At 39.4% G+C, this 25,030-nt stretch overlaps 2 protein-coding genes across 2 annotated transcripts in view; both read left to right on the top strand.

Moving 5' to 3' along the window:
- SNX2 (sorting nexin 2) overlaps positions 1-10,668 on the top strand; it is a 35,650-nt gene extending 24,982 nt beyond the window's left edge. The window contains exons 9-15 of the mRNA XM_054398259.1: positions 256-369; positions 597-690; positions 2,354-2,559; positions 6,689-6,832; positions 9,126-9,206; positions 9,314-9,385; positions 10,192-10,668. Of these exons, the coding sequence (XP_054254234.1) occupies positions 256-369; positions 597-690; positions 2,354-2,559; positions 6,689-6,832; positions 9,126-9,206; positions 9,314-9,385; positions 10,192-10,242 (762 nt within the window). The 3' untranslated portion in view covers positions 10,243-10,668. The remainder of the gene's footprint in view (positions 1-255; positions 370-596; positions 691-2,353; positions 2,560-6,688; positions 6,833-9,125; positions 9,207-9,313; positions 9,386-10,191) is intronic.
- Positions 10,669-16,751: 6,083 nt separating this feature from the next.
- Positions 16,752-25,030, top strand: part of SNX24 (sorting nexin 24) — a 96,297-nt gene continuing 88,018 nt past the window's right edge. The window contains exon 1 of the mRNA XM_054397718.1: positions 16,752-16,811. Coding sequence (XP_054253693.1) covers positions 16,752-16,811 — 60 coding nt within the window. The remainder of the gene's footprint in view (positions 16,812-25,030) is intronic.

Below are 25,030 nucleotides of genomic sequence, written 5' to 3'. Positions count from 1 at the left end.
AGTTCATAATAACTTTGGACAACTGCATTGTTTGTTCCATTTAAATGTAAAGACGTAGAAGAAAAGTAAATAGTCTATATTTTTAAGTTTTCCTCTTGAGAATGTAGAAGTAGTAAATCTGAGAAATTGGATTCCACCATATTGGAACACACAGGCGTAAAGAAAACACTATATCCTTTCCTTTTCCCTCTGTGCCCAGTTAAACCTCCATCCTTTTAACCAATCTGTTTGCCCTTATTTGTCATTCAATTCCAGCTGCCGAGAGCGGTTAACACCCAGGCTCTGAGTGGAGCAGGAATATTGAGGATGGTGAACAAGGCTGCCGACGCTGTCAACAAAATGACAATCAAGATGAATGAATCGGATGCAGTAAGAGCTGATTTTTCAGCTTGAATAATGAGACGAATTAATGAGCCTCAACAATTGCATTTTAAAGCTGTAGAAGTAGAAAATGGGTTATTAATTTGCTTACTGGCTTAAATTCTTAGCTGTATCAGCTGACCACCCTGGCAGTACATGGATAGTTTGCTTCTTTGAAACCAGAAATGTTGGTGGTAATCTAATTTGTAATGCTGGATTCTTTCATCTTTTGTCAGTGGTTTGAAGAAAAACAACAGCAATTCGAGAATCTAGATCAGCAACTTAGGAAACTTCATGCCAGTGTCGAAGCATTAGTATGCCACAGAAAAGGTAACTTTACCTTATGTGAGTGCATGAATTGAATAGGAAATGGTGATTAAATGAGCTTAGTATGTCAGAGCTCTTAACTGAGTTATACAATATATTTTCATGCAAAAATCTTCTAAGAGTACCCTTTTGTGCTTGAGTACTTTTATATACCTGGTTGTAATCTTAATTTTATCCAGAATGTCTGTAATTCTCAGTTAACTATGCTGATCTGGCATTATTTTTTATCTTGCGAAGATTAGGTACTATACCTAGCAGTGATTCTACTACAGTAAATATCCATAGATGTATCTCTAGATCTTACAATAAGAGACATAACCTTCTGAACAAAAAAGTGGCTGCATAAATCCATTTAAACATCTTTTGATTTATCATTGCTCTGTTAACTGAATTCCGGCTCTTAATCAGGAATTTACTATTCTGAGTTTGGTTCATATAATGACACATCATCAAGTTACTGTGAATTCTTCTGGAAACACAGTATCAGAGTACCAGCTTTTGGTTTATCTATTCTAAAGAGAAGCAAAGCCTGCGAGTTTGTATTTTAATCTCCTGTGCTGCTGTTTTGTCAAAGATTGCTTTCTATCAGATGGTTTAAAAAACCAAAACACCAAAGCTTTGATTTGTAGCTTACAGAAGACCATTAATGTTCCTTCTGATGCTATTGTATTATGTCAAAATATGGGGTCACCTTTTGACATCAAAGGCATGTGAAAATGTTATAAATTGTTTCCTCGTAACTCTATCAGGAATTACTCTCTGGAGTAAAAAATACTTGGTCTCAAAAGTATTTTAAGAAATAATATAATAATAATATGTTAAGAAATAATTGAATAATAATGTGTTTATTTTGATGCCTGCTCATAGATCTGAAAAAGAGTTGCATTTTAAATACCTTGAAGACATTTTGCTTCTACAAACATTTCTGGTGTTCTGATAATTCTGCAGAAGCAGCACAGTTGCAAACAAACCTGCACTTGTAATCCTAATGTAATTGAGATTAAACATCTGTTCAAAGGTCCTTCACAGGACTTAACTTTGTACAGGATGACTTAGATGGAATTTCATGAGATAATTGTCCTAGTATTTAATATACAAGCTCAAAACTTTACCTTCGTAGATGCCAGCCATGCTGGTGTGTGGGTTGGTTTTAGTTCTAAGACATATCAGAACGTGACAAGACATTATAGTATGCACAGTTAAAGGTATTTTAGTCAATGAAACAGTGCAACAGAAAGAAATTCCATTCATGAGGGTGGTGGTTTTGTGAAATTGTTGCGTTTTTCTCCTCTGAAATACATGAAGATCTGTGCTATAGACCTGTAAAATTGTTTCAAATTTGCATTGTAGGTAACTTGGCTGTTGTTTTGTGCAGTGACATTTTCACTGAACTGGGTAATACTTAAGTGACATTTTTTTCGCTATGTTTTGCTGGACAGAGTAAGCATTTCACTGAAAAACTCAGCAAAACATTTACTAATGCAGGATTTTTTTCTCCTAACTGTGGTTTCATTGTGATCCCCTTGTGTTATTTTATCATGAACTTGAGTTTTCAGTTGGTGAATTTGGGGCTGATTTAGGGCAGAGTTACCAATCCATGATCTATCCTGTAGCACAGTATAACATTTTAACGACATTTTACTGAACGTTACTCACTGTATTTCAGAGCTTTCAGCCAACACAGCTGCCTTTGCTAAAAGTGCTGCCATGTTAGGTAATTCTGAGGACCACACTGCTCTGTCTAGAGCCTTATCTCAACTTGCAGAGGTTGAGGAGAAGATAGATCAGTTGCATCAAGAGCAAGCTTTTGCCGATTTCTACGTGTTCTCAGAACTCCTTGGTGATTACATTCGTCTCATTGCTGCAGTAAAAGTAAGTACTACTAAGAAAAAAACCTAGGGTTTGTGTTTAAAATCTCGTTCCTCAACTTGTAGATTTAGAGTAAATTAATGTCTGCATTTGCATGTGGTAGCACAGGTAAGACTACATTTTTGCCTGAAGCTCTTGCTGAGGTAAATGATCAGTTACTCGAATGATAAAAATAGTTGTGATCAAAAGTGGGAATGGATAAATAATGTACATGCTGAACATTACCTGAGCAGTACTAATTGTGCACAGTATTTGATGACACCATTCACTACTGTGTTTAAGCATGCTGTACCTGTTTCTTTAATGTTACGCATTTTTATATCAGAATCATAGAATTGTTAGGGTTGGAAGGGACCTCAAGGATCATCTAGTTCCAATCCCCCTGCCATGGGCAGGGACACCTCACACTAAATCAGGTTGCTCAGAGCCACATACAGCCTGGCCTTAAAAACCTCCAGGGATGTGGCTTCTACCACCTTCCTGGTCAACCTGTTCCAGTGTCTCACCACCCTCATGGTGAAGAATTTCTTTCTAACATCCAATCTGAATCTACCCATTTCTATTTTTGTTCCATTCCCCTTGGTCCTGACACCTTAAAAAGTCCCTCCCCAGCTTTCTTGTAGGCCCCCTTAAGATACTGGAAGGCAACAATAAGGTCTCATCAGAGCCTTCTCTTCTCCAGACCGAACAGTCCCAACTCTTTCAGTCTGTCCTCATAGGAGAGGTGCTCCAGCCCTCTGATCATCCACGTGGGCCTTCTCTGGTCACATTCCAGCACCTCCAGATCCTTCGTGTAATAGGGACTCCAGAACTGGATGCAGTACTCAGGTGGGGTCTCATCAGAGCAGAGTAGAGGGGGAGAATCACCTCCCTCAGCCTGCTGGCTATGCTTCTCTTAATGCAGCCCAGGATGTGATTGGCTTTCTGGGCTGCAAATGCATACTGGTGGCTCATGTTGAGCTTCTCATCCACCAGCACCTCCAAGTCCTCTTCTTCGTGGCTGCTCTCAAGCCAGTCACTGCCCCGACCCAGATAGAAGACCTTGATTTGGTCTTGTTGAACTTCATGAGGCTGGCTTGTGCCCACCTCTCCAGCCTGTCCAGGTCCCTCTGGATGGATCCCTTCCCTCCAGTCTGCTGGAGGGAAGTCTGTGGTGTCTGCTGCACCACACAGCTTGGTGTCATCAGCAAACTTGCTGAGGGTGCACTCAATGCCACTCTGCATGTCACCAGCAGAGATGTTGAACTAGACTGGTTGCAATACTGATCCCTGAGGCACTCCACTTGTCACTGGCCTCCACCTGGATGTGGACCCATTGACAGTCACTCTTTGGGTGCAGCCATCAAGCTAATTTTTGATCCACTTAGTTGTCCATCCATCAAACTCATACTTTACCAGCTTAGAGACCAGGATGTTGTGTGGGACAGTGTTGAAGGCTTTGCTCAGGTCCAGGTAAATGACATCAGTTGCTCAACCTTCATCTATTAATGTTGTGACCTTGTCATTGAAGGCCACCAGGTTTGTCCGGCAGGATTTGCTCTTGGTGAAGCCATGCTGATTGTATTCTTCTGCCTCAGCAGTGCCTCCAGGAAGATCTGCTCTGTGATCTTACCAGGCACAGAGGTGAGACTGACTGGCTTATAGTTCCCTGGGTCATCCTTCTTAAAAATGGGAGTTGTTTCCCCTTTTCCAGTCAGTGGAGACTTCACCAGACTGCAGTGACTTTTGGAATGTAATAGAGAGCCATTTAGTGACCTCATCTGCCAGTTCCCTCAGCACCCATAAGTGTATCTCATCAGGTCCCATGGACTTGAACACTTTCAGGTTCATCAGGTGATCACGAACCTGATCTTCACTCACAATGGGCAGTTCCTTCTTCCAGTCCCTGTCATCTTCTGTGATCCCGGGAGTGTGGCTGGAGCCCTTGCCAGTGGAGACTGAGGTAAAGAAGTCATTGAGAACCTCAGCCTTTCCATGTCACTTGTTGCCAGTTCACCTGTTTCCTTTCTGAGGGGGCCCACACCTTCCCTAGTCTTCTTTTTACCATTAATATACCTGCAGAAATGTTTACTGTTCCCCTTGATCTCCCTGGCTAGATTTAATTCTAACTGAGCTGTAGCTTTTCTAACCAGGTCTCTTGCTGCTCGGGCAGCTTCCCTGTATGCCTCCATTCTAACTGTCCTTTCTTCTACTCCTTTTAGAGTTTCTTTTTATGTGACAGCATGTCTAGGAACTCCTTGCCCATCCAGGCAGGCCTCCTAGCATTCTTTCCTGCTTTCTTCTTTGTGGGTATACTTTGCTCCTGGGCACAGAGAAGGTGATGCTTACTGACCAGCTGTCCTGGGCCCCTCTTCCCTCTAGGGCTTTGTCCCACAACACTTTGGCCAGCAGATCCCTGAAGCGATCAAAGTCTGCATGCCTAAAGCCCAGGGCTGTAAGCTTGGGATACATCCTCTTAGTTGCCATGAGGATCTTAAATTCTGTTGCTTCATGGTCGCTGCAGCCAAGGCTGTCCCTGAGCCTCATATTGGTCACCAGCGCTTCCCTATTGGTGAGAACAAGGTCAGGCATAACACCTTTTCTTGTTGGTTTCTCCACCATACGGAGAAGGAAGCTGTCACCTCTGCATTCCAGGAACATTCTGGGTTGCTGGTGCCTAGATGTGTTGTCTATCCAGTAGATGTTAGGGTGGTTGAAATGCCCCCCTCAGGACCAGGGCTTGTGAATGCAAAACCACTTCTATTTGCCTGTGGAGGGTCTCATCTCCTTCGTCTGCTTCAAAATACCAGTCTTGAAGCCACAAATTGACCTGTTGGTTCTTCCTGAATGTTCCCTTGTCCATCACCGAATTCAGAGGGATGGAGAACAGAATTTGAACTCCTGATCCCTTTAGCAGTTGCCCCAAGGTCTTGAAGTCTCTCTTACTTGATTGTGAGCCTCTCACTGCTGCATCATCACTACCCACCTGAAAAAACAGAAGTGGATAATAATCTGAAGGACTCACAAGGGTGGGAAGTTTACCTATGACACCCTTTACCCAGGCACCAGGGAGACAGCAGACCTCTCTATGAAGTGGGTTTGGTCTGCATATCAGGCCCTCTGCTCCCCTCAGCAGGGAGTCACCTACAATAGTGACCCTTCAATTTTTCTTTTCAGGGTCAACTATTATGGCTGGCCTGAGGCAAGTCGGCCTTTGTGGCACTTTTGGCCTTTTGAGCCCTCCTTTTTGCTCACAACCAGTTCCTCCTGCAGAGCCTCATACCTGTTCTGCAAGGGCACTGTAGGTGGTGCACTTCTTAAAGGAGCACGCTTGCTCCATTTGTATGGTTTGTTTCGTCGGTTAGCTTCCTGTTCCCATTGACCCTGTAAGTTATTACAGAAAGGCTGGGGGGCTTGCTGATGAGGGGATATGGAATCCTCTTCTCCACTAAGAGTTAACTCCTGTTCTGTTTTTGTAAAGATCAGCATGCTTATAAATTTTCAAGAACGTAATTTGGCTGTATTTGACAGCTATCAAATACTTTCTTCAAGTAAGAAACAGAACTTGTGGATCTAGATATCATTAAAGAAAATACTCAGTTTTTGTGTAATTCGTGCTGCAGAGCATAATGAGTCTTTGATATGGGAGGTTGTCTGCAAACTTTTTTATCCAGAAGTATCTTTTAATTTGACGGTTGGGAGTATATATTGTTCTTTTGGTTTTTTTCTTTTTTTTTTTTTCAATATGCATACTACTTCTACCTTTGTCCATGACTAATAAAAATGTATTGCTGAATTGCTGTATAATCTGTGTACACAAAAAGTGTGCCAGAATCTGCATTCAGGGAAGTATTTGGATGAGAGAACAATTTGTAGTAGTTGTTTTGGTAGTGGCTTGATGGAATGAGGTGCATAAAACAGTTTTGGGCGTTACACTATCTGCACTGAAAAAGGCTTCTTGATCACTCTGTTATTTATAGAAGATAGACCTGTGCAAGCATGCTGTTGAATGAAAGGCAAGAAGATGTGGTAAATACAGTGAAGTTTCTTGGAATATACTTGTTCCAGTTTTACCCAGAATTACCTCTTCCCGCTAAGAATTTAGATTGTCCTAACAATTCCAGTTGCTTAATAAATTTGTCTGTACTTAAAGGGTGTGTTTGATCATCGAATGAAATGCTGGCAGAAGTGGCAAGATGCTCAAGTCACTTTACAAAAAAAACGTGAAGCTGAAGCAAAGCTCCAACTTGCCAACAAACCTGATAAACTGCAGCAAGCTAAAGATGAGATAAAAGAGGTAATGTTATCAAACATTATTTTGGAGGTCAGAATTTCTGTGTTAGCTCATTCATTCTGCAATAATGCACTACTTTTATACCATTTTTATTTACAAATCACTCATTTGCTGTTTTCCATATTTACTGAAATTTTTTGAAGTATGATATTTTAAATATTAAATGTAGGATCTGTAAGGCAGTTAATACTGTCTCTACAGAGTCTGGGAGATGGGTGGAGGGGAACAAGGACAAGATAAATAATACTTTTAACTGTTAGCAGATTGCTTGGGTAGGCAGAGGAGCATGTCTTGGCTTGTGAAGCCATAATCTAGCTAAGAAGATTAATGGAAAACTGTTCCTATGTTTTGCGTAGTTACACAGCTTATCTACCCATATATATATATGTATGTATATATGGTGTAATTTCAGTGAAAATAAGTCTAACATGTTGAAGTGTCATAATTTATACACTTTTTCTGTCATGCTTCACTAAGGAAATTGAAGAGGTAGGACAACTTAATTATTTAACGTTAATGCATTCAAATTACGCACTAGTATTCTCCCATTAAATAATAGGAGAACATCATTGCAGATTTCAAGCTCTCTTATGCAGTTACTTTGTTTGGCTTCCTCATTGGTCACTAACCACATGCTGCTGTGTTCTATCTGTCCTTTAATATATTTTGCATACAGTGTTGAAATTACTCATTAGCTTGTCTTTTTCTTTATTGAAAAAGGCCTTTGTTTACTGTGAAAACTTAGTGTTACTCTTACGTGACCACATTCTTGCTGGTTAACTCTCCTGATGTCAGCCATCGATCCACAATATAAGTGAGCTGGATCTCCTTGCCCAAAATGCTTCTTGAGTATTAGAAGTAGTAGGAAATACTCTGATCCATTCTCAGACCCAGTATTAAAAGAATTAATGTTGTTCTTGATGGATATAATTTTTCTACTTTATTGGATGATTAGAGAAGCTTGTTAGTAAACTCACAATTTGAATGTGCTGATGGAAAGTTACTGCTGCCCTTGAAATATGTGTAGAATTGCTCAGTTTTGTTAATGGTAAACCTTCTGGCATAGAAACTGCAAAGTGGAAGCCTACTCAGCTTGACAGTCATTCCTGACTCAGTTATTTTCTGTAGATAAAAGGCCAAAGAACAGTACTAGAAATACCTTACTGGGTAAGGAGAAATCTCTCTTCAGCAGAAACTGAAAGGTGGCAGACTGTTATCCAGTGATAATAGGTGTGATGAAACTGGAATATTAGACCCATTAGGCCTTTAGAGACTCCACTGAAGTCTTGGGCATCTCTAGTCACTGTGATGGGAAGGTACCTTTTCCTTAGCTGAATTTTGTATTGTTTCAGTTATTAGATAACTCTTCAGGCTGGCTTACTAAATATCTGAAGTGTGAGGCTGATAGCTTTTTTCACAGCATATCTAGTTAGCTGACATAAATTTGACACTAAAAAAGTTTGTAAAAGCAGTTATTAAGGTAGTGTAGGTGATGATGATCTCTTACTGTGTAACTGGATGTAAAGTAAGGAGAAACGTAACCCAAAACCTGGTGTATTGTATGAATGCTACAGTCTCAATATTTCAAAATCCCACAGCCACATGACTTGCTCTGAATTTTCCTTTTGTCATCATCTTACCTGTGATAACTTTTCCACTGCTACTTTCTATGAAGACAGCTCCCACTGAACAAGAAAGCACGCACTTTGGCTTGCCTAAGCATCATGCTTTCTGACTGCAGAGCGAATCAACATATTCTCAGCAGCTTGTCATCTGCAGCAGAAATGTGTTAGAGATAATAATATACTTGACCATAGGCAGAGGTGAAGATTTAACCAATCTCTTCTGGGATTAGACAAGTACAGGAAGATAACTTCCGGGACTCTTCTACTTTTGATTGGACAGGTTGTCACAGAAACCTTACAGGTTTAGATTCCTTTTATAGTGGTAGTTGTAAATGAAATAGTAAGTAAAGGTGTAGAGAACCTTTTTCTTTTCTAAAGAATCAGAATCTCTTCTAACTGTTATGTGTTCCTTGATAGCAATATGAAAATGTGCTTACGTTTTATCTACAGGTAGCATTACCTTAGAGTTACCATTGTCTTAACTGATCTGATTACATTCTATTATACAGATTGTTACTTTGAAATTAAGACTTTTCTTTAAGTTTGACAAAAAAAACCAAATAGATCCTTTTCAGCTTTCAAGCAACTATTACTAGTACACTGAAATTATGATTGCAATAGAACAAATGGACAATGCAAAGTCTTATCTCTGAATGTCTTTCCTTTGCCAGTGGGAAACAAAAGTTCAGCAAGGGGAAAAAGATTTTGAACAGATCTCCAAAACCATTCGCAAGGAAGTTGGAAGATTTGAGGCATGTATAATTTTGTCCAAGTAAACGACAATTTTACTTTATATAATACTGACATTCCAAGTAGAATTGGTTAAGAGGTTAATATGCCATAATTTATCTATTAACAGAAGGAACGTGTGAAAGACTTTAAAACTGTTATTATCGAGTACTTAGAGTCGTTAGTGCAAACACAGCAGCAGGTAAGATAAATTTTTAGTTTTGTACAAGTTAATATTCAATGTGTTCCTTACTGGGTTTGGTTAAAAAAAACCCTCCAGGTTTTAAGTGTGGCAGTTTCTAAAACTTAAGGAGCTACTTCTCATCTGTACTTTATGTACTGTACATAGTGATTGCAGTTTCCCTTCTATTGCTATGTTCCCTTGCACAGCTCTAATTCAGGGAAGAAAGGAAGAAGCTCCGTTAGGGATGTAGGGGAATGGATGGTCTTGTCGTCTTCTGAGACTGAAGTAATACTTTCACTTACAGATTGGAATAAATTGTAACAAATATGTACTTAGAATTACTGAAGAGATTTGAATACTTAAATGTTAATTGCTCTCCTTACAAAGTACTAAATATTACTGAATGTTGTAAAGCAGTAAAACAGTTTCCAGTGATTCAGAAACAGACCTTGTTCCCAAAAGAATGTCTGGAGTCTTTCCCTGATTAATTTCAGGGATATAACCTTCTGGCTTTCCTTCATTAAAACAAAACAAATAAAAGTGGTATTCTTAGAGGTAAGAATAGCAAACTGAGCTTGCAAACAAATTCTATATAACTGTATTCTATAGCATTGCATTCAATGTATGGTAACAACTCTGTTGCTATGAGTGAAGTTCTGTATTTACTGTATGTTTTTTCACATATTGTAATAATGCGAATGGATAATATGAAGCAGTTATATCCTTTGTTCATTGGACACCAGATTACCCCAAGAGGAGGACAATACATCTATTTCCTTTTCCAACATTGAGTACTTAATGAGTGTTTTTTCCTTCTCTTTAAGCTAATAAAATATTGGGAGGCATTCCTACCTGAAGCCAAAGCCATTGCCTAAAAGAAGAATATTCCAAACGACAAGACACTCTGGATGTTTGTCCTGGATAAAACTAAATTCCACAGTGAAATCACTTCAAATCATCCAAATAAACCACTATATATTTTATGAATTAACATGTGGCTTTTTTATATATGACAGCATTTTATTAACAAGCTGCATGTCCTGACCCTCTATGAAGTGGACTGTGGCACGATGTTCTGCAATACATTGCTGAATTGAACACTGTTGTGTCTTAATACTTGCACTAAAATGTGCACTGCAAGGCCAGAAAGCTGATATTTTTGTTCTCTACAATACAGTGTTCTGTAGTATGTTTACCTGATCTTTATGAAACAAATTTAATCACTGATTAATGTTCACTTCAACATTCCTGTACAAAATCATGTTTTTGTGATTACAATAATAAAGGGGATGCACTTGTGAAACATCAAACACTCTGGTTTTGTGTCTGTAGATATTTACTGGTGTCCTTAGAAGTAGGTTTTAGAACAAAGTGAAATTATATCAAAGGCAGAAGCAACGTTTAGTAAAGAATGCTGGAGACAGTATTGAAAATCCACAAACAAGTATTTATGGTAAACTGTTCTGATTTTTAATTCTTAATCTGTTAAGTGTATTCTTGTCACCCGAAGTTACCACTGCCTTGATAAATGTGTTAATTCTCACGTGTTAATTCTGTTGCTTGGGCAACAGAGAAATCTGAAATCTCTTCAAACTGTTTTACGAAGATTGTGAAAGCTTAGGACCACCTTGCATGATCACATGATGTACTGCTGGACTGATAAATATCATCAGTTGTCTTCAGCAGTCTCAGGATACAAAAAGGAAAAAAACCCTTGCAATAATTGTGCAAGGATAGGGGAGGAAGAAAACAAATTAATTCAGCTGAGTGCAAGGTAGCTGTAAGCATTCTACCTGCATTTTTTGGAGTAGAAAATATATTTACAGAAACCAGTTACATCTTCTGTTAAGAAATCATGGAAGCTAAACATTTTTCTGAAATGCAGTGTTCAACATGGGACATGTTACGCCATCATTTAAATAACATACTAAGCTTGTCAAAGGCATATATTAATATTAACGAGAGGTTTTCACAGAATCACAGACTGTTAGGGGCTGGAAGGGACCTCAAAAGATCATCTAGTATAACCCCCATGCCACAGCAAGATCACCTACAGCAGATCACACAGGATCGCATCCAGGCAGGTGTTGAACATCTCCAAAGAGGGAGACTCCACAACCCCCCTGGGCAGCCTGTTCCAGTGTTCCATCATCCTCACAGTGAAAAAAAAAAATCCTCATGTTTTAGCATTAAGTGGGAGATAAATATTAATTGTATAAAATTAAAGAGGAACTTTTGGCTAATTACAAGACTACAGGATAAGCCCATGAATTTGTATTGTTTGTGAACAAATATAAACACCCAGTTCGGTTTCTAAACAGAATGGAAACCTGAATTCTGCTGGACAATAGTACACTCTGAATTATGCAACAAAATTCATATAAACTTACCAAATTGGTGGCTCTTGTTTCTGTACAAAGTTCTGTTGACTTCTAGGAATTTTTAAGGAAAGTAGTAGAGAAAATGTTACTTTAAAAAACTCAACAGTTATCAAGCACCTTTTTCAAAGGCAAAATGCTAAAACCTGAATCTTGTAATATGTTGCATCACTGTTTGTTAAGTCATTTGGTTTCTAAGTGATTTTTGAAAAGTGTGCTATAGGTTTCTAATGTAGAAACTGATCTAGGTGCAACAGTCTAGTTTGACTTTGGTTTACTCAGTACTAATGGAAATTGACCAACAGCTCAATGTTAAACCTAACATTTGGTTGTTCCAGTGAAAGTGGGCACTTCCAGAATGGAAGATGCAATTTAGACATTGGCAAAATAGGGGAAAATATGCTTTCATGATGTTATTTCTTTTAAGTGCTTCATCCAACTTTTCTTAGCCCTTCATCTTCTTTTTTTTTTGTTTTATCAGGATTAGAATTCAGTTGCGTTATGTATCGGATTTCTTCTCTTTGTGATAAGAGAATGAGAAATACTTTTCACATTAGTCTCCTAGCATGTGTATTGTGACTTACTTTGTTTATACTAGACAATTGCAAGTGGGAATGAGTTGTGCAGGCTTTTGTTCCTTAAAGCTAGAAGCCTGTTGGAGAATAAAAGACTAATAGTATTTCTGGTATTAAGTGTCATTGCTAATACAAAATAGCCTTAGTCTTTTCTGCATCACAAGGGTTAATTTAAACAGAATACCCAGATCAGCTGTCACATTTGGGAAGAAAAGGAACTTCTTGTTTCAAGAATCTGATAATTTATTTTGTGTATATTTCCCCACATTGTGAAGATTGAAGGTTTTCGCACTGTCTTTCCTAGTATGATTAAAGTATGTTTTGGCAGATACCTCTTAAGCTAGGTGAATGGAGGTGCTGATGAACTTTTTTTCTCTGTGGAGCTCACTATAGCATGTTGTACTAAATTTAAGTGTTGTTTTCCTGAAACTCCAAGCCAGTGTACCACTGAATAATCATTAGCATGAACAAAGTGAATGTTTGCAAAAGGATGAACTACATTTGGAATATTGTATAGAGGACAAGGTGCTACTAAAGTTTACTTTACTTTTTAGGCTAAAATAAACTCTGTAGATGTCTACAACAATTTTAAGTCCTCCTCATTCTTGTATCTATCATGTCCATGGTGCTTTCTGAATTAAAAATATATGATGTGATGTGCTTCAAACTGAAGGCATTGTTACTTTTTTCTTACACTGCCATTCAATCTACAATAAGTCTCTGGTTCTTTAGTCACTGTCCCTTTTAAACTGGAATATTCTGCTTCCCTAGCAATTATTCTTTCTTTTACCACTCCCAAGTACTTCTTCAGAAGGTCTCATAGGGGATTTTCTCTTCAGGCATCTCTTGAGTTCATGCCCTAAATATGTCAGTTTCTTTCAAATTCTAGTATAGATGAACTGCTGGGTAGTATATACTGTGCATTTAAGTGAACACTCAACATCCACTAAAATTTTGTGTACAGTGAAATTATTATCTTGAGGAAAAGAAAACCCCACAAACAACCCAACAACAAAAAACCCCAACACCTGAAAATTTTAAATTTTCCTGGGTTTCCATTTTAGGATAGAACAGGCTGTGTAGTAATTTCAGTCTCAAGCAAAGAATGAGTCCATGTGAGAAAGAAAGTTCAATATTAAAACCATAAGGATCTGAAATTTCAAGTTGATAAAAATACTACTTGTTACGTGCTAAGGGGATTCCTTTTTTAAAAATTCCATAGTTGTATGGAGGCTGAGCCTGCTAATTTATAAGACATCTTTTGACTTTATTGCTAACAACTACTTTTTTTTTCCAAATCAGTAAGGAAATTACTAATACAGGAAAGGGACATAAAATAATACAAATCTGGTTTCTGTCATAAAGAGTATCTCAGAAGACTATGCAAGGCAGCTTAGGCAGAATTCTTCTAGCAGCTTATTGCTATAAAAAGTGAAGTAAAATAATGAAAATGGAAGGGCAACAAAAGATTTGAGATAAAACATGCATATGTGTCTGTAGTTTAGAGAAAACAATCTTTGGAAAAGAGAAACAAATGGCAAAGGGAAGGGTTTTTATTTGGTGGTAGGTTTTTTAGGTTATTTTTGTGGGTTTTTTGAGGGGGGGTGTTTGTAGGGGAGGTGGTTTGCCTTTTTTTTTTCTTTTTCATTTTTAGGTAGTTTGAAAATTTGATTGTGAAAATGCCACATTCTTATTCAATTTGGTGTTCTCTCTGATTGGACCGGTGATGATTCATAGCTTCCACAATCATGGAAGGTTAAGCTAGAGTATAATGATAGGTAAAACTTAAAACTGGAGTATATTTATTCATTTATGTTGCATTCTGCATCAAGTAACCCAGGATGCTGATGACTTTGGCAAAAAAACAGTACTGAAGACCAACACCTAGAGTTCCTACAGGACTTTTTTGGGGCCTTCTCAACAGATTAACTTGAAAGCACCCTATGTAATTGTTACCAGTGGTGCTCACCCCTTTTACAGTTTTACGTTTACTAAAATGATTTTAATACACTGGTGCAAGTCGAGCTACGTTTAAAATGTATTCTCCTTGCTTTGTTTTTTGTGGGAATCGTATCATTTGTGCAATTTGCTTTCAAAAACAAGAATCCTGCATCGTTTCCAACACACATTGATAGTATTTTATGAATTAATGCTTCTTAAATTTTTGTTTCTCTGCGACAGAAAGACAATCCTTGGCCAGTCAGCCATGCGGAGAAATCCTCTTTTTTTCTTTAGATGTAATTTTAAAGGATAGTCAACTAATGATGATATATTGTGCAAATTAAGTATTTAACATTCCAAAAAGTATTGATGTATTTGAATTCAGTTCACCATGTAATCTTCCTTGTTCCTCTTGGCTGCTGCACAGCCAGAAGTTCATTATGTACTATTGAATTTGAAACCAGATTAATGTCTTAAACTTTTCTTTGTTAATAAGTTACATGTTATCAGGGAGAAAAGTGGCTTTTTGAAATAATTGGTTATTAGATTGCAACTCTTATACTGGTTTCTCATCAGTATAAATGCCTTATGGCACAAACGGAGTTAATAGAACTGTCCATCCATTTTGCATTAGTGAAAGAACAGAAACAGAAAATTTAAAGACTGGATTTTTCACCAGAAGATAACAATAACAACAGTGTGATAATTACTCTTGAACATGCCCACATTTAGCAGACTGATTAGACTATTACTATATGCCTTACTTTTCCTTGGGATATGATTATAATGTATTTATCAGAGCATGCTTTGGGGAACACAGGATTCCTTACTCACTCCCTTCAGTCATCACTGAATGGTTCCCACAGGAAGAGCAAGTGGGGACTGGAAACCTGTTTTTTCTTACCACCATTACCACAGACCAGCACTGGGAATGCCCTTCCTTGGCAACAGCAGTTGAGGACACTGGCACAGGAAAAGAGATGAATGCTCAAGGACTGTCTTGCTTTTATTTCAGGTAATTATTTATTATGTGTGGTTGTTACTTTCCTTTAACAAAGGGGAGTTAATTTGTTTAGTCATCTTGGGTTTAGTGAAAAGCCATCTATTTTGTATTGAATTCTTCACATCACAGGTCTTTGCTTAGAGCAAAATATAATTAGCTGGTAGTAAAGAGAAATGGAGAGGGGAAAGAGCTTGTAATGCTTTTTTACCCTGGTGTCTAAAACGAAGCAAATCACTTTCCAAAGGATGTTTCAAAAAAAGCTGATTTTGGAAGCACTAAGAAAGCATAACCACAGATATTAAAGTAATAATTTCTGTCCATTTTTTAGTTTACACTGCTTATGCAAAATCAGGCCCTGCATACACATAAATTTATAATGGTAGCTGTTCTTTGAAAGATGAGAGATGGTGAAGTTTCATGTCTTAAGTATTTAGCCTTTGAGCTTTTCTAGCATTCGTAGAACCTTACAGGGGGAGTTTTAAGGTATCACCATCTAATACAACTGCAGTTTGTTGTCATTTCACACCGCTTGGAAATGGTTTGAAACTTGGGGTTAGCCAATCTGCGCAGCAGCACTGCCAGCTAGATAATATGTATCATTCTGTCTTATGTTTCTGTCTCCATTAAAGTCATCAACACAGCTGCTTATTTTGTGGAGTATTGAAGCTTTATTGAATTTCCCCAACGAGTAGCAATGATCTGTGCTTCTCTGAAATGGTTTGGTCTGATAGCTAAAGAGGCAAGATGCAGCTTCTCAGGAATGGCCACAATACAGAAAATTTCCCCTATGCGCGAACTTTTTGGTTTTCCTTAATTTCATGTGTCAGTTCACAACAGGCTTTATGACAGATACTGTATTTGTACAGCTATCGGGTGTTGACAAAGCAGGAAGTGGTTGGTGCTGTGCGTTCACTTCTTTGAAAGTTAAGAGTTTTATTCCCCGTTTTTCTGGGCTCCGAAGCACGCTCCTGCCCTGGCACATTATAACAGGTGCTCTGTAAATTTATTTCTGAAAAATACTGCGTTTTCAGGGAACCCTGCGCTCTTCCTCTCTCACACCCCAATCTCCAGAGTTTCCGTGACTGGGCACAGGGGCTCTGCTGACCGGCGGGCAACCCCGAAAGGACCTGCCACCGGGAGGGGCGCCAGTCGCCTCGTCCTTTCACCCCGTAGCCACCGTTTCCTCACACACATTTACAGCGCGTTTCCAGCCTGCCCCCTTCCTGGCGGCTTTTGGCCAAGGTAAAGTACCAGCCCCTCAACACCCACGCTGCCGCGGACGCGCGGCGTAGAGCATGTCCCTAAAAGCAGCGGCTGGGCCGCGCGCCTAGCCCAGCCCTGCCCCGCCCCGCCCCGCTCCGCCCGACGTCACGTGCGCGGCATCACGTGCTGCGTGCGGATGGCTGCGGCGGCGTCGGTCGCCGGGAGGCCGCGGCCCTGAGAGGGAATCGGCGTCCCCGGCGCGGCCCTGGCGGGCGCGCCCCGCCATGGAGGTGTACATCCCCTCCTTCCGCTACGAGGAGAGCGAGCTGGAGCGGGGCTACACGGTGAGGGCCGGTGGGGCGGGAGACCCCAGCGCCTCGTGGGGGCAAGATGTTGGTGGTGTTGGCGCGAGCGATGTGTGCATCAGGGGTCAGGCCGCCATGCAGGTGCCGGCTCTGAGGGGCCGGCGGGCCGGGGCTACCCTGCGCTGCCTTGCCCAGACCTCCTCAGCGTGGGGAGGGTGGGTTCGGTTCGTCAGGCACTCCTGCCCCACGCGTGCTTCACGCGCTGGAGTAGTGGCGACAGCGGCTAATAGAGCATGGACAGGGGGTAGTGAGAGGCCGCTTGGAGCCTGGCCCTGCTGAGAGGCACCGCTAGCTTGCAGGTCTGGACTCCTCAGCGCAGAAGTTGGAATGATTGCCGTGGAGGGCCGAACATGATGAATGGCCTGGAGCTTCATAATCTCTTGCAAGAGGAGCGGTGAGAGAACTTGGAGAAGAGAGGACTTAAGGAGTCTTATTGCTGTGTACCAATAATCTGAATGGAGGGAAGAGGGAGCCAGTTCATCTTTGTTGCCCAGTGATAGAACAAGTAGCAGTAGGCACGCAGCCAAATACAGAGGGAATGCCATTTAAACAGGAAAAAAAAATTTTTGTTCCCATTAGGGTGATCAAGCACTGGTGCAAATTTCACAAAGGACTGTAGTCTCATCCTGAGAGGGTCTCGAAACCTGACTGGTCATGGTCCTGGGTAGCCTACTGTAGGTGACCTTGCTTGAGCCAGAGGAGTTAGTTTATAGAATTTTCAGAGGTCCTTTTCCACTTCAGTGGTTTTCTCATCCCATGGAGCTGTTGGGCAATGATACTGTCCCACATGCTGCTAGGTGGAGACCAGAGATGTTCTGAACCAAATTACAAGGCATGTAACTGAATGTTTGTGTTCAAAAATAACTTCTTTTTAAAAATTTGTTCATCACAGAATCATAGAATATCATCTTAGAATGGATGTCAAGGCTGATCTGATTGAACTTTTCTTGAGAAAACCGTGGTCTGGATAAGGTCATCCAGAACCCGGCCCAGCTGTCCATCCACTAGTTTTAAAGTATGAAGAAATGCTAGGAAGAAAATCTAATGTTACAGAATTATCTGAAGATTGATCCACGGAGGCAGAGTTGCATAAAGCAAGTGTATTCTTTGCTCCTCAGTACTAGCAAGTATTTACAAGCCTCATAAACCACTGCATATGTGCTAATATGGGGGTGTAACTGCATTAACATTGCAGCCTCTTAGTTGAACTTAAATGCAAATTGCCCTCTACAACATGTCTAGCTTTAAAATAATTCTGATTGAGTGTGTTTACGATAGCACAAACTGATGCCAGCATGTCCCAATTTGAGTGAGTTAGTTGAAATAACAGTAATTTCTAAGATGTGTGTTTCACACAAATAGACTTTTTTAAAATAGCGCTGTACATTTTTAATACTGTTTTATTTCTTGAAAAAGAATTATGTCAACCCTGGGAAATGTTTATTTATTTATTTAAATAATGTTAAGCTGTGTATGCTTCAGATAAATCAGAAATTATATTGTATCTTTCTGGAAGTGTTTCGAGAAAATTATTTTGAAAGTGAAAATGGTTGATTACTACAGTGCTACTGATTACTGCAGACCTGTTTCTCTCAAGTAAGTGGGGACTGCAGAGTGCAGACGACTTTGTGATTAAGTAGGTGTTTCACCAGTTCTGTGCTACCTGAATCTGATGAAATTAGAAAAATTGAGATAAGCAGAGGAAGTGACACTGAAGTATTGAATCTCTTTGAATTGTAACCTTCAAATTAAAGCAGATGGGTGTAGTCCTGGACTAGAGTGGTGTTTCTGAGTGAAGTGTGTTTTTTCCTTTGAAAATATATTGGTAGTTAAGTTATTTTTGCATCATTAGTCTTATGTATAGTATTAACATTCAAAACAGTACCTCTCTGATGAGCACAACTGGTAAACTGGTAACAGTGGGCAAGGAGAAGACTGAGGTGCTTCTTTGCCTCAGTCTTCACTTGCAGGCTCTCTTCCTACACTTCCTCAGTTGATGGACTCCAAGACAGGGACTGGAGGAACAAAATCCTTCCCACTTTAAGAAAAACATAGGTTTGTGACCACATGAGGAATCTGAACACACACAAGTCTATTGGATCTGATAAGATGCATCCCAGAGTCCTGAGGGAGTTTACTGATCTAGTTGCCCGGCCACTTTTCATTGTATATGAAAAGGCATTGCAGTCAGGTGAAGGCCTCAGTGACTGGAAAAAGGGCAACATCATGCCTGTTGTTATGGAAGGCAGAAAAAACAATTGACCTGTCAGACTCACCTCTGTGTCTAGCAAGATCATGGAACAGACCCTCCTAGAAACTATGGAGTACAGGGAGGTGATTTGAGACAGCCGGCATGGCTTTATCAAGGGTAAGTCCTGCCTGAACAGCCCAGTAGTCTTCTATAATGGTATAACTATATCAGGGGACAAGAGGAGACCTATGGATATCATCTGTTTGGACTTCTGTAAGGCCTCTGATATGGTGCACTATAACATGCTTCTCTCTAAATAGGAGAGAGAAAGATTTAATGGGTGTGGATTACTCAGCAGATAAAGAATTGGTTGGATGGTCACATGTAGCAGCTAGCAGTCAACAGCTCGATGTCCAGATGGGGATCAGTTGCACATAGTGTCACTCAGGGGCCTGTACTGGAACCAGTGGTGTTTAATATCTTCCTCAGTGACATAGTGTGATTGAGTGCACTGTCATGAATTTTGTTCATTACACCAAACTGACTGGTGTAGTTAACACACCTGAGGGAGGGGATTCCATCCACAGGGACCTGGACAAGCTTGAGGAATGGTTCCATGTGATCATGAGGTTCAAGAAGGCCAAGTACAAGGTCCTGCACCTGGGTTAGGGCAAGCTTCAGTACCAGTGCAGGCTGGGGGATGAAGGGATTAAGAACAGCCCTGTGGAGAACGACTTTGGGGGTTACTAATGAATGAAAAACTGGACATGAGCTGGCAATGTGTGCTCACAGCCCAAAAGATCAACCATATCCTTGGCTGCATCAAAAGGAGTGTAATCAAGCAGGGTAAAGGAGGTGATTTTACCCTTTGAGTCTCCTCTGGTTAGACCCCACGTGGAGTACCATGCTCAGCTCTGGTGTCTTAAGCACACAAAAGAGATGGACCGGTTGGAATGCATCCTGAGAAGGGCCACAGAAATGATCTGAGGGCTGGGAGCACCCCTCCTGTGATGACAGGCTGAGAGAGTTGGGTTTGTTCACCGCAGAGAACAGTAGGGTCTGGTGAGACCATTTCTGTGGCCTTGCAGGGAATCCTAAGAAGGATGGAGACAGTCTTTTCTAGCAGGGCTTGTTATGATAGGAGAAGGTGTAATGATTTTTAAACTGAAAGATTGAGACTAGATGTAAGGAAAAAATTTTTTGTAATGAGATTGGTGAGGCACTGAAGCAGGTTGCCCAGAAAGGTGATAGATTTCCTGAACTTGAAAACATTGAAGGTCAAGTTGGAAGGACTCTGAGCAGCCCAGGCTAGTGAAAATGTTCCTGCTCAGTGCAGAGAGTTTGGAACTAAACCTTTAAACATCCTTTCCAACGAAAACCATGCCATGAATCTGAGTGCTACTTTACACAGTCGATCTTTTGCTGTTCTCTATCCCAGAAGTGATACTTGGTTGGATTTTTTTTTTTGAGTACCTGAAACAAGGTATCAGAGATGATATGATTAATAGGAGAAAAGGACAACGGATCTTGCGACAGGTAGAAGAAGATTGCCTACATGCTAGCTCCCCAGCAGTAACACGTCAGGGAATTACAGAGGGTGTCTTTTGCATTGTGACTGGCAGAGGCCATTGCATAAAAACGGGGTTGAAGAAGGAGTTTTTGAGAAGTGTGGTGATGTTCATTCTAGCTTCTGTGCTAGAAACAGTGATGGTGGTGACCTTCTGCATGCAATGAGAGACTGGAAGGAGACTCCTTCCTCTTTACAGCGGCTCATCATGGGTACCGAAACACATTTTCCTGACATATTTGGGTTTCTGGTTCCTTATCTGTAGATGAACAGAACCCAATTTGTCTTGGATTCAGCCTGCCACTTCATATTCTCACTGCCTGAGAAGGAAAGACTCAAAAAGAGCATTTGTCCTTTTGTTTAAGGAAGCTCATTACCAGCTTACTGGTTTGTTTTCTCTTATTTTCCCTGAACCCCATTGTTTCAGATTAATTTCTAGGCAGAACTAGGACAGTGGAATGGGCAGAGACCCTTCAGCCATGAGCTAGCTGTTAGAAGCAGGATTCAATTCAGTGGAGAGTGTGGAAGTGACTTGCCACAGAAACCAGAAACTTCTCCCTAGCTTCAAAGGGAATATAAATTATATAAATTATAGAGTGTTGACCACTGAAAGATCAGTTTAGGGAAAGAAAGGATTGAGCAAAAAAAAATTATGAAAAAGTCCATAATGCAACACTGTCAATAGGGCTCTGTCAACATAGTAAATGGGAAATATGCTTCTTTCAGTTTTGTTTCAGGAGTGTGGCTTTACTGAAGCACTCTGATATAAAACCTTCAAAGACTTTTTATCCATCACCACAACCCCTTCCCCCACTAAAAAAAAAAAAAAAAAGTAAAGTTGCACTTGTTCCATTTTTGTTTGGAATATATATATAAAAAGATGAAACACAGAATAAGAAAATGTCTGTTTTCCTTGTGAACAATTAGATCTCATTGTCAGCTTAAACTGATGACACTACCTTCCAAACTATTGAGCCTGTGCTAATAAATGCAACAGTTGTTCATAATTTGGCAGCGAATGACCTTTAAATGTAGATGCTTACTAAGGATGTCCCTAGAGAACAATTCAACTTCGAAATGACACCCATGTGTTCTTGTTATCATTTAAATATGCTCCTTTCATCAATAACAGAATAATAAATACTAGTTAAATTTCTAATGTTGATTCAGATGCTAGGAAACTTACTGAATAAATTAGTGTACATTTGATTTATATTGACCAGAAAAATTTTACAGTGGTATATTGCAGGTCAAGGTGACACACATTTAAATGTGTTGTAGAGCAGAGGGCATACTTGAGTGACACATGTGCTTAGTACGTTTTTAATTAACACTTCCAATACTACTCCCCAAATTGCTCCTGGAGTTGCAAATGTTTTGAAAGTAAGATACGGCATGTCAGATCCTAAAGAACTATGGATTTTTTGGAAGTCCATAGAGTTTTACCTCCGTAGAAGCAGTGATATTACTAGGCTATACTCTCGCTTATGGAAGTATAAAACTACAAGAACCTTAAAGTTTGGTATAACTTATGTATTTCAGCATTCTTTACTGTTACTGTGAGTCAAAAAGGGGAGTTTGTTGTATGTTCTTCCATTTGAAGCCTAAGTATAAGCCACAATAGGAAGTGATGGGGTTATAAAGCATGGAGGGATTGATCATGTGAATGAGTTATGTAAAAACACTTTGAAACATTACTATTCTAATCCTTTTACTGAGTCTCTGGGCTGTGTTAATTTGGTAGTTTCAAAAAATCTTAACAGGCACTATGTGTCTTGAGCATGCAGTCTGCCAGTATGAAGGCTTCTTGCTTACCAGTCTTGCTTGTACTAGCTCACCATATGTTGCCTTGTGTTACAAGTCCTACTGAAATCAGTGACAAGTCCAGTTACTCCAAATTTAAGGAATTTAAACAGAAAAATTACATCTGTTACATCACTTAGACTTTTTAAGTTGTCTCAGTGTCTTCATAGAGAATTTTTAAATGTCTTGATTACTCCAAGAGGGAGTTAGAGTAGGTCTGTACAGATAATTTTCTCTCCTGCATATAAAGATGGGAGGAGAAAAAGTAATTTGACAGATGCCAATGATTCTGTGATGTCAGAAAAATGCTATTTTAACTATTGGGGCTTTTTTTTTTTTTTGGTTCCAATGAAGGGGCATGTATTAGTGGAAGAAACAGACCTAATAATGTAGTCCAAAGATTGCTGCTATTGAAAATACTGGGGGTTTTTTATGCTTTTTGTTAACTTATGTGTTTGTCAGTAGTGATGATTAAATTTCTTCCATTCAGTCAGTTTTCCTGTTGATAGACTTCAAGAAAGTAATATGAAACTTATCATTTGGTATGCGTCAGGAACTTGAGGAATATCAGGGAAGACATGGAGGATTTTTAATGCACGTAAAGGCAGCTAAGGCAGAAATTTGGAATGAGGTAAAATCAAAGTGAGTATCTGACTGAATACGTAACATTCAGTTAAAGCCATTTCCCTTTTTGTGTGTTTCATCTACTTCAGGGTGTAGACAGATTAAATAGAGACATATAGCTCCAGTGATCTCTAATTATTGTGCAATTGCTCAACTCCTCCCTAATTCGTAGTTGTGAAATCCTAGTGGAAAGGGCCACAGAAGTTTTCTCCAAGAAAGAAATCACTTTTGATGTATTCCTGAGGGGGGTCAGGAGTAGGATAAAGAAGCAGCAGCATGATCGCCTATGTCAGTTTACCACCTGAAAGACTAACAGTTGACACTCTGTCAGTAAACCGTAACTAAAACATCTGTTGCCCAGTTTTCTCCCAAAATCTGATTCATAGTTTTGATGAAGAAATTACATTTTCAGAAAGATAGGGAGTAGCAGAGCCTTTAAAACTGCATCACAATAATGATATGCTTGAGTTTCACTGTCACTGAGAGATAATAGTGGTAAAACTTTGTAATAAGTAGATACTGCTGATGAAATTATTTCATCAGAGGATTCATGCTTAACTGCTTCTGGTGTTTTCTGTCTATCTGTCTGTACAGCATCAAGTCATGGTATTTATGAATAGTGTTGAGCTTTTTTTTTTTTTTTTTTTTTTTTTTTTTTACTTCCCTGGAGTAAGAACACATCAGACTTCAAAATGCAACATGAGAGAAGCTGTAATAGACCTCTCCCATTTTATGTAACTGTAACACACATTAATTGGTCTTTCAGCTTTTTAATGTCTGATGGAATTCATTCCAGGTTTACTTGATAATTAGTCATCAATGTCATGACATTTATGAAGTTATCTTAGAATCTCAATATATGATATTTTTTATGTTAGGTGACTATTGAGTCCTGAAGAAGCTGAAGATGTGTTTTTTGCCTACAGCAGTGACATAGTAATTTAGTATCACAGAAGCAGTTTTAGAAAGCTGACTTTTTAATAACAAATTATGGATTTTTTAAGAATAATTGGAAACTTTGAATGACAGTTCTTCAAACCATTACAATTTAAAATTACCCATTGGAAAATACCAGATACCCACCTACTTAGAGGTTTTAATTTTTGCAGGCTTTGTAAACAGTGTTGTCTGTGCTGCTAATTTACATGCTCTTTGATCTTAGCTGTCTCTCCTTTTAACTTCCTTTGTGAAATCTTTGTGTAGAGGAATGTAAAAGATAACTTGTATGGAGGCTGAGTTTTGTAATGATTATCTTTGAATTCACAAGAAATAAATTGAGGGAACTTTATACTGCAGTATAGTGACCTAATTTTGTTTCTTAATAGGCTACTGAGGACAAAGTTTAGTGAGATTCATCCCAGTCCTGCCAAAGTGAAGAAGGGTCCTCCTGGTGCCCTGTCAGTGAGGAGAAGGCTTGTGTGGCAGAGCACTTGATGGTAGAATTTCAGTGCTGTGTTAGGGTACAGTGATAATCCTTTGTTAGCTATGCACCACGGGAGTGTGCTAAGGGAGATTTTCCAGCTCCTGCATTTTGAATACACTTACTGTAAGGAACTAGTATTTCTCCCATTTACAAGAATTACATGAGAACTTGTGTCAGCTTTTTGTTTTCAGTTTTCTGTAAGACTGAACATTTTGTGGCTTCGGGAAAGCTGAACCAGCATTTTGTAGAGCATTCTGGAAGGGAATTTTGGTGACAAAGCAGAAGTGTCTTCAATCTTTTTGAAAGTTGCATTCTAATTTTAATGGGAAATGAAACAAGAAGTGTATGTAGTCTGTTAACAAACTATTCTTGGATGTCCTAATGTTAAAGATCTTGTAGGCAGAACACAGATACTCGCTTTTTGTGAACAGTTTTTAGTATTATTATTTCAACTGTATATCATGTTAATAACATTTCGCATTTCATAAAGCAATAAACATTGTGTGATTGTTCCTTCTTTTTCCTTTTTTCCTTTTTTTCTTAATAAAGTGGGTTTTTTTTAATAAAGTGTTTAATAAAGTGAACACTTT

This window comes from Indicator indicator, chromosome Z (genome assembly GCF_027791375.1).
Source record: "Indicator indicator isolate 239-I01 chromosome Z, UM_Iind_1.1, whole genome shotgun sequence".
Lineage (NCBI taxonomy): Eukaryota > Metazoa > Chordata > Aves > Piciformes > Indicatoridae > Indicator > Indicator indicator.
This window is presented reverse-complemented; position numbering and strand designations above follow the sequence as displayed.